This window comes from Phaethon lepturus, unplaced genomic scaffold (genome assembly GCF_000687285.1).
Source record: "Phaethon lepturus isolate BGI_N335 unplaced genomic scaffold, ASM68728v1 scaffold12703, whole genome shotgun sequence".
Classification (NCBI taxonomy): domain Eukaryota; kingdom Metazoa; phylum Chordata; class Aves; order Phaethontiformes; family Phaethontidae; genus Phaethon; species Phaethon lepturus.
Window position 1 is genome coordinate 32,238 of NW_010527018.1, and position 10,543 is coordinate 42,780.

The 10,543-nt window shown below is 40.3% G+C and overlaps 1 protein-coding gene across 1 annotated transcript in view; it reads right to left on the bottom strand.

Moving 5' to 3' along the window:
* UPF1 (UPF1 regulator of nonsense transcripts homolog (yeast)) overlaps positions 1-4,391 on the bottom strand; it is a gene marked incomplete at its 5' end in the record, with an annotated part of 16,282 nt that extends 11,891 nt beyond the window's left edge. Inside the window, 5 exons of the mRNA XM_010283266.1 lie at positions 60-221; positions 1,938-2,118; positions 3,031-3,198; positions 3,736-3,825; positions 4,249-4,391. Coding sequence (XP_010281568.1) covers positions 60-221; positions 1,938-2,118; positions 3,031-3,198; positions 3,736-3,825; positions 4,249-4,391 — 744 coding nt within the window. The remainder of the gene's footprint in view (positions 1-59; positions 222-1,937; positions 2,119-3,030; positions 3,199-3,735; positions 3,826-4,248) is intronic.
* Between the last annotated feature and the right edge of the window lie 6,152 nt (positions 4,392-10,543).

Consider the following 10,543-nt stretch of genomic DNA (forward strand, 5'->3'; position numbering starts at 1 on the left):
TTTGATATCAGAGAACTGGTCAGAAGCCCCCTCAAACAGGCATATTTCAAGCATATTACCTGAGACTCCTTGAGCTTCTTGTCATAGTCTGCCTCAAGCTTGACTAGAGGACCAAATATATTTTGGTATTGATAAGCATCTTCATATCTAAGCAGGACATGCTGTGGTTCTTCATCAACACCTGGCTTTTCTAAGTCCTCAAGGGTTGCAGATGGATTTTCCTAGAATTTAAAGCACAAACATTTTGTTTCAAAGTTTTAAGCACAAACAAGTGACAATCTCTCCCTGTGCAACAGGACTGACAGTACTGTGTTTTGCTACTACAGGAAGTTATATCAAAGTTTAACAACCTGTTAAAACTACACCAAGACATTATACATCATGCTCAGTCACATCCAGTCAGGTTTGTCACGCATTAAAGGATGTACAGATGTATTGGGTTTGCATGGCAAGGTTTTGGTAGCTGCAGGATTGCAGGGGTGGCTTCTGTGAGAAGCTGCTAGAAGCTTCTCCTATGTCCAACAGGGTCAAGACCAGCCAGACCAAGATGGCATCCAAGATGCCAAGCCAGACAAAGATGCCATCCAAGATGGCCCCACCACTGGCCAAGGCCAAGCCCATCAGCAACAGTGGTACCGCTTCTAGGATCAAACATAGTTAAGAAGGGGGGAAAAAAAAAAACAAACAGTACAGTAATCGCAGCTGGAGAGAGGAGTGAGAATGTGAGAGGAACAATTCCACAGACACCAAGGCTGGCAAAGAAGGAGGGGCAGGAGGGGCTCCAGGTGCCGGAGTAGAGGTTCCCCGGCAGCCCATGGGGAAGCCCACGGTAAGGCCGGCTGTGCCCCTGCAGCCATGGAGCTCCACGCTGGAGATCTCCACCTGCACCCGGGGAGGGCCCCACGCTGGAGCAGGGGGATGCCCGAAGGAGACTGTGACCCCATAGGAGGCCTGCGCTGGAGCAGGCTCCCAGCAGCACTTGTGACCCCACAGGGGACCCAGGCTGGAGCAGTCTGTTCCTGAAGGACGGCACCCCATGGAAGGGCGGAGCAGCTCATGAAGAACTGCAGCCTGTGGGAAGGACTCATGTTGGAGAAGTCCATGGAGGACTGTTTGTCATGGGAGGGACCCCATGCTGGAGCAGAGGAAGAGTGTGAGGAGTCCTCCCCCAGAGAAGGAAGGAGCAGCAGAGAATGTGTGATGACTTGACTGCAACCCCCATTCCCCATCCCCCTGCGCCACTCAGGAGGAAGATGTAGAGAAAAATCAGGACCAAAGTTGAGCCTGGGAAGAAGGGAGGTGTGAGGGGAAGGTGTTTTAAGATTTGGCTTTAGTTCCCATTACGCTACTCTGATTTGATTGGGAATAAATTAAATTCATTTCCTCAAGTCGAGTCTGTTTTGCCCACAACAGTAATCACTGAATGCTCTCTCCCTGTCAAATTTGTCTCTCCCACAAATTTTTTGTTATACTTTTTCTCCCCTGTCCAGCTGAGAAGGGGAGTGATAGAGCGAGTTTGGTGGGCACTTAGCAACCAGCCAGGGTCAACCCACCACAACAGAAAAGCCTCTCAATAAGCAATAACTGAATACCAACCATGGACTAACGGTTCCCTACTCAGCTAATCATCACATAAAACAGAAACAAGTGAAAGACTTGATATGGGGAAGGAAAGTTGCTTTTTCAGGCTTGACAGTGCAGCTTGAAGAGACCTAAGGAACCTAAGGATGAAACTTTCCTACTTTGATAAATAATCTCCTGAACCCTTTGATCAATTCCCAGTTGCATTGCTTGTCAAATCTGCAGGATTTAAACCTCATGTGATTTAAGTATGTTCCCTGTCTTATACAGTTGCTAAAACAGTCTTGTCCCTCCTTCATAAAGCACAAAATTAGCACTTGGTAAAATATAACTGGTATTTGAAAAGCAGCACATACCTTCCAAAGTTCTTCCAGTTTGTTAATCTGTTGAGCTGTAATCTGACGTGCTCTCAACTGTTCCTGTTCAGATGGAATCTTTACCAGCCATGAAAGGAAACAGCGATCTTGGATGAGAGGCTGCCACTGTGAACTGTCCCAATTAATATCCTTTAAGCTGCTCTGACTGGCACATGGCTGCCTGCACAACCAAAATATTGAAAAAATTATTAAATTAGACAAGTGTAAGAAAAGGATTACTGTGCAAAGTGTAAAAATTGTTTTAAGAGCATGATAAACCTATTCAAGTATCTCAGTGAAAAGAAAAAAAAACAGAACAACCCTAACCTGATGGGCCAACTCATTTTTTTAGTTCCTGTATTTACTATTTCAACACTGGGAAGGCTTGGTATCGTAAGTTGTATTTCTTGGGTGTTTCTAGAACTGAAAACTTCAGCATATAAAATATTTAATATGACACTCACCTTTGAAAGTGGTTACAGTCCATTAAGATTATGCACACACATAATATATCAGAAAACACTTGGGATTACTTCCCATCTGTTGTTTACACAAATAGGACAACTCATTCTGTAGAAACACACCTTCTACTGTCAAATACATGGTAAGCAACAGCATTTAATAAAAATAAACACAATTACAAAATCATGACTTCTCATAGATCTTTGAGAACAACTTCCAATTTACTGTCATCTTCAAACAATTCTTTATAATTACTTTGTATTACTGTGTAATTGAGTCACTACTCCAGTAGGGCTCCAGAGTAATTTCCTGAACTGATCCGTTACTCTTCTAAAGCTGAAAAATCACAGTTTCACAAAAGGAAGAAACACCTTTCATCATTAAGGACTGCTTCATTTGGGAGAAATACTTTTCTATTGAACTAAGACATTTGCCCAGCGCAACAGAACGTTCCTTTATTGCATTATCTACTTGTATACAATTCATGAAGTCTATACAATCATCTAAAGGAAAACTGTGGCAAATTAGAGTATAAAATATATTTTGGTAAAAATGAAAGCAAGTATTGCCCTTTAGAAATAAGGTTATGCATAGACTTGACACAGACATGCCAATAAAGGCATTCTCTCACCTGCACAGCAAAACCACCACAGAGTCTGCCTTAGCTGGAATAAAGCCAAGGAGAAACACATTACGACATCCACAGTTATAACATTCCAAGACAGTCTCTCCTAGAGGTCCATCTTTATGAAGAGTCACCTCTTTGCACTTTGCTCTCACAAGATGATTAACAATGTGGCTGAAACCAGAGAAGACATACATTTATATGAAATTAATAGGAAAACCAGATTTAGTCCTAACTTGATGTATCAACTTGGTTATTAAAAGACACACACAAAATTATTTACACTGTGCAGACATTGGTAAGGTCTTGCTCTTTTCATCCAAGCAGAGATACTGCTAACAGTTCCAATAGTTTTAGTGCATGAATGCTAGAATAGATGAATGTGAAAAAAATTCTTTTTGTGTTACTGATAATTGAAAGAAGTTTCCCGAAGCTCCACAGGTCAAGAGCTTCAGTTCTACTGTGCTTTGCAGGAACAAAGGATGGGGGAAGAAGCAGCAAGCTCACTTCACAGAAGCAATTCAAGTTTTGTCAAGATCGAAGTCTAAGTTGGTAACAGCGGAAAAGCTAAAGAGGACATGGGAGGTTCACATTTAAGTCACTGGACTTCAACTATCACTAAAAATCTAAGTCACAGCCATCATACCACTTCGAAACAAACCCACTCTAAAACAAGATTGTCATTATTATTTCCATCATATGACTGTTTACCTGCCAGATGTATTTCCACGCCCATTACAGAACCACTTTTTGCTGGTGTTACAGTAAACCACACAAGCAGGGTCATGGATACCACAGTAACTGGAATTAAAAATGAAAAAACAAGAAGTGATTGGGTACTTGCTTATAGGAAAATTCAAATACAAGATTTAAACTACCTAGCAGTGCACAAAAATAAGGGGAAGTAAAAACTGGGGAATGCTACTGTTGAAGGCAAACACGAGCTAAGCTTCTGTTCTGAGTCACAAGCATTTTACCACCCACCATTACCAACCCTCAGCTGGCTTAGCCTTCTGTTCCTCAAGGAAAGGCAAAGACCTACTGGACATGGCAGCTCGAAGTGTACACAAGAGCTCACCAGAGGGCACCATTTTCCTACCAGTACATGTCTGTCTCCAAGGAAGTTGCTCTCAAATTCCAAAAATCCTCTAAGCATACACCTTTCACTCACACAAAGAGTTCCTGCTCTCTGGAAATAAGCCCGCGGCAAAGATTATGTCTCACCTGCACGCATGCACAGGAAGATCCTTTGTGTAATAGGTATCTTCTTCATCTTCTTCAAAATTCAACTCTGCCAGAAGCTGGCTGGTTTTAGCCACGTTATCATCCACAGCTCCATTCTGCAGAATGCCATCAGGTCCATTAACCTGAAATACAAGCTCAGTGCTTAAATTACACAATCAAAATAGACTCCAAAACAAAGCCAAGAAGAGTAATTCCTACTCCTGAAAGCAAAAACTTGTGTTTAAGTTTAGAAAAACTCAAAAGGAAAGAAAAATGCTGGTAAGAGCTGAAACACATACCAGTTATACAATCAATACTTGCTTTTTATTTTACAGGATTATTTAAACTCCCACTGATGAGTAGAAAAAAGTTAACAAAAGGAAACTGCTTTTCTGCAGATTACATTTTTCCATACAGTCTGACACAACATAGAAAATTCCATTTAAACAATTCTAGCAGTATCAAACATTGTTTTTTCATCCCTCATTTTACTCCAGGAATCTACCTGAAAATGGGATCCTTATTGTATAGCACTTTCCCCACCTATTTCTTCTGTTCTCTATCCATCAAATTAATGTTCCCCCTGACAAGATATCAGAAGAATGACTGCTTGACACTTGGCCAATAGAGAGCAGGTAATCAAGAAACCTGTTCTCATGTTAAGTTTTGGTTTTTTTTTTTTTAATTGAAATAGTGGGAGAAATAACAGAAACTAGTTTTCAGCAGATTGGTTAATTCTGCAGGCAGTACCACTTGTTCAACCATATTACATACCGAATTAAACAAACATACTTGCAAAACACATCAGGTATAACAGTCGCTATTGTGTTACTTTCAACTTGTTTTAGCTACAACACGATTTCACTTAAAAAATGAGGCCCCTCTACAAGTTACCCAAGAAAACCACAAAAGTCCATGAAAACAAGTAATGCAGCCCAAGTTTTCAGAGCAACACACTTCAGAGATCAAGTGTGCTACCAGAGCACACACAAAATAGGTGTGCTCTTTCCATGGACAACACACGCACTAACTGCCAGAACCATGAAGTTCCGCAACATTTGGTGCTGCGTCAGCAACTTTTACACACCAAGTCTTACTGATGTTAAAAATCACACCTTCCTGGCAATACTGAATACCATGCGTTCATCACCAGGAAGGAGCATCAAGAAGTGTGATGTCACAAATCAGATTTCAGCAGGCCCAGAGCAGCCGCTGCCCCTTGGGCCTCAGAGGTGTTCTGGTTTAATTCCGCTGCATCTACAGCCTAGCAGCCATGTTGGGGATCTTTGGCACCGTACCACGATGCTGTCAAGAACCCCCAAGATGGACACCCTCCCCCCCCCGATTTTGTTCACTCAGTTGATTCTTTGACCTCTTTAGCCAGATCTCTGCAAAATCTCAGAGGAGATAAGCACACCATAACCCAGACTTGTTAACTCTGAGTGGAAAAAGGTGGGAGAGGGACCACCACAATGACTGCAATGATTAGCACAATATTAACAAAACATTTGGGATGAGTGCTGTGAGACAGTGTCCTATGTTTCATAGTGTCCCTATGAAAGCAAAATCATCAGGCGGATTAAAACCCTCAATTGTTACTTAAGGTCTTGGGTTAGACAAGGTAAGATAAATATTTACTTCTGAACGTTTTAACTAGTTAATAAATGGGAGCATGAGAACCACCCAAGGCCTTTGTCTATCAATACACTGTTTTAATAACTCTTGCACTTATACATTTAATGCAATTTATCTGGTATCTGTAACTTAATTCTCTGACAAGAGATGAGAAAGCTGTCCACAGTAAGAACACTAAATCTTTATTAACAGAAATTTAATAAAAATACTTCCTGTAGCATTTTAAAGCTACAAGTTATAAGCAAATCAAAACAAGCTTACTTCTCTGAAAGTCTCATTTACATTCCACACAAGCCAGTTTCAGTATTGCACATTAAAATTTAACAGTCAATTGCAAGAGTTACTTTAAAAATAAGTGTGAGCCACTTCACGTTTGCCCTCAGCAGTAAGGAACTGGACTCAATGGCACAAGCTTTATTTCATTATCTTCAAATGAAATGCAGCGTGTTTGCAAAACACAGTCTAAATGGTATGACTTTTCATTGAGGTTACCTCCAAGTACTGGCTTTTAATAGAAAGATCAGCCGAGAGGAACCGTCGGCATAGATGTGCAAAAGCAGCAGAGGGAAAAAGGAGAAAAACCAAAGAAACTGCAGTAGCATGCAACAATCCATTAGTATGATGAACCCAGATCCGATCAGCTCACTGTGTAATAGCATCTGAACAGATGTTTGAAGACAAATATCCATTCTAAATAGATAGTGCCATTTTACAAAACACAAAGATAACTTATTAACTGATCACGGAACAGGTGGAATTCCAAAGCCTTAAGTTAATCTGAATTTCCTAGAAGCACGAATGGCAGGCATTCACAGATGCATTTCTATCAGTCTATTCCAAAGAGCCATAATACATTACTACACACATCAGTTGTCAAGTTTAATCATTTTCTTGGGTGCTCATAAAAAAATTGGATTATTGAATGGTAATAAAAGTGTAAAGCTTTTTTTAAGGCAGAAAACCAAGAAACCACAACAACTGCAAGCTCTTCTTTGTACTTCTGCACCAGGTGACTGTGTTAGTTACACCCCCGGGAGCTCTTACCCTTTCAGAGAGTTAGGCAGGAATGATGTCACCTGTTACTATGAAAATCCAGCAGCGAGTACTAGGCCTTGGCAGGCACACAATGAGGAAGTGACTCAACTATTGTTCTAAACCCTACTGTGATGTTAGCCTATGTGCATATTATTAAAAATCTGGCACCAACAACTGTTGTATAAGGGAGGGGGGGATTCTCTATTTTAAAAGCGTTGACTGAAACTTCTGGCACAGCAAGTTTAGCAGCTACAGCAATCTGAACACTTAGTGCTCTGAAACTGTCACCAAGGTACTGGTCCCTCCCTCGCTCCTTCTCGGGCCTCTAAAATACTGGTCAAGCAACACCAGTGAAGGTCCAGGGAACTGAGCTAGAGAGTAATAAATCAGATGATGTAATTTACACAGTGGCTTCTACTGATCGTGCGAGTCCCCAAATCAGTGGTAACAGAATATTACCATCTCCATTTCTCACGGTGCTTCTGGCTAACATACCCCACCCACGTCAGTAGCTGATCCGCAGGTGAATGCAGCTATATCCACTTAATGTACTTCTACTTTAAAGTGGTACATTTCAAGCTGTAACAAGAAAAATAATTGCAGTTAAGTAGGTATTTTGCTAGAAGAGTACTTCTTGTTACAAGACTGCAGTCCAATCAATCGTGGCAATGCACTTCAACCCTGCACAGTAACTGCAGGGCAGCCAGTCACACTGTCCCGATGCAGGTAATTTTTCCCCTTACTCTTTGTAAAAAAAATACACACTTTTGGACTTGCCTAGGTAACCCAACTATTTGTTGTTTGTAGAGTCTTTACAGTAAAGCTATTTACTGTACCTTATTATGATCTCTTAGGCTTATTTGTTCTCCCTTTCAAAATAAGGAAGGGGATATTACTGAGAACATTCACCCCCACAACACCTCCAAAGCAGTGCGAAGTAAACTGTACTTCCAGATGGGGTCCTGAGCAACAAGGAGTAAAACATTTTGTTAAGACAAAAAGCCTTTGTTAGAACTGGAAATGAAATCCAGCCCCCATAGTCTGGACCAAAAAATCTAATAGCTGACCCAGCCTCCTTCAGCCACTCAAACAGCTTAGCTAACACATTAACACCATGTGCCTTGTCCATCACAGACTCGTTGAACATGTGACTGCTTCCTAGCATCATAACTAAGGCCTTGCCTGGAAGAATGAAAAAATAAGGCAGAAATCAGAATTTATCTTAAACTATTTGAAAAATCGATTCCTATGTTTGATTTTTATTATATGCAAACAATGAAAATACAATTTTCTGAAGACAGAACAGTAGACATTGCTTCTGCACTACTAACCTCTTGCTATCTTTTGTCAGTTGGACACTAATCAATTGTAGCAACATCCTCTTAAACTATTAGTTAAATATATGTTCAGAAAGGAAGCTCTTATAGACCGCCTAAATCAATCACATTTTCTTAAGAAATTAGGTGCTCTGTATTGCTCAACTAGTCTTTTTCAACACTAGGACACTAAAAAGATACCAGAATATGGAACAGCAGAGTAAAAGCATATACCTCCCATGTTTCTCAGCTTCAAATAGAGATTATTTATTCATGCAGCTTTAATTATAATGACAGTGACATTTAATTAAGTAAAATGTATGAGATCAATTTGGGGGGCTTAAAAGTTACTATTTAGTATGTCCCCTGCCAAAAGACATAACAACTTTAAATTATTTGTTGAAGGCAGCAAAATTTTCCCAAAGAATCTTTAAAAAACACATAATTTCTGATCTTATCACTCATCAGACCGTTGAAATGTACAAGTTCAAACACATCCAGGGATCTGGGTTTTGCTGCACTTCAGCTCAGGAGGACACTATACTTACTACACTTGGGAGAGTTCTTGCTGCAATAGGTCTGTTCCCTCCTCCCACCCTCCCAAAAATCTACATTTCTAGAGTCAAAACAAGGATCAGGGTGACCTCGAGTCTGCGGAAACATCATAAACGCACTCGGTTTAAAAAAATAAAAACAACCCTTTCTTCTTGCCAAGATAGTTGGTTATAGAGATACTAGTACCTGAATGTGCTCTCCAGGTATTTTTTGTTCTTTTTACTTCAAAAGATTTTCAAACATGTTTAGACAAAAAAAGACAAATTAATCCTCTCGTCTGGTCTTTTAGCTTATGAGGCTTATTTTGAGGTGGTTTTTCTTCTTTTGGACACATATTCTCTACTGTGAGTTCTGGAATAATCACAACCCATTAAAGCTTTTTAAAAAACCTAAAATTTTATTAACACTGCCTTTTTAATAAATTAACATACTGTCTTACTGTACACAGACATGATTTTACTACTACTACTTAACAATTCTGATATCTCAGTGCTCAACCTAGATAAAGTCTACCAAACCCAAATTCAAAAGCTGTAAGCAAACAGAAAATAAGCAAACAGCCCATGGGGTCACCTGTCAAATTTTGTCTTACAAACACCCTAACCTGGAGCAAGTCACCGCACAGCAGCTGTGCCCAGGCTGTATGCTGAGCACTTTGAAGCACAAAAAAGTCATTCAATTCGTCCTGGGATAAACGCAATACAGCTAGGACCCAGTAATACCACCTTCTGTCCTGCACTGCACACCTGTAGATTCTCAGTGCCTGGAGATGTTGGCCTGTTTTCAGTTTGCTCACTTCTGTTTCCACAGTTCTATCATTTACAGACCCAGACACATCAGGTTTTGCAAGTAAAAAATCAAGCCCACTCAAACTATGTTTCGTTCAGGATTAAAAACTTACCTAAAGCATTTCAACTCCTCTTTAAACTCATCCTTTAAAACATGGATAATTTACAAACATTTATTTGTTAATAATGGGACTACACGAATATTTACCTAGATGTAATGAAACTTGGCAGAATATTCCGTGATCTTTAAATAGTTTGACTTTTTAAAAAACATGGAAGAGTTCTTCAGCTTTGGTGGTGGTTTTTTCTACTACAGATGCAGTCAAGATGTAGCACAGTGACAGGCAGTATCTTCCATTTGCAGCACTTTTCACTTGTGAGCATATAACCCTAGTTCCCTCTTTTCTTTCACTTTCGTGAATTGTTAAATAAATACAATTTAATTGTCATTTATGTACCAACAACCTACATAAAAACAGGTGATTTTTTTTTTAAAAAAGAGTTAAGCTCTCAACTTCAATCTTGGGCCATATCGACTGCCACTCCCACGCAAACTCAAAACAAACCGGCCTAGCAACCGTGCAGCAGAAAAGATGGCAAAGGAGGATAAAAATAGTAATAAAAAATTAAAAGCATATTTTGCTTTTAGTTATATGAAGAAATTAAAAGAAGTAGCGCTGAATTTCCTCAGTATCCAACTTTTGATAACCAAATACCACCCACTGCCATATTTGTTTAAAAGAGGAAAAGAACCAGAAGTGACATCCAGAAGCATTTCTGATGCCCCACATCAACATTGCACCGAAAAGCCACACAACTGTCACGATACACAGCCGCAGAGTCAGCCGGCTTTAGCAGCAGACAACCTGCAGCAAGTTTTCCTCCTCGGCGCGCCCTCTCCGTGCTCCCAGGGCAGGAGGAAAGCGCCCGGCTGCCCGGCCGTCCCCCACTACAGGGCCGCGGTGT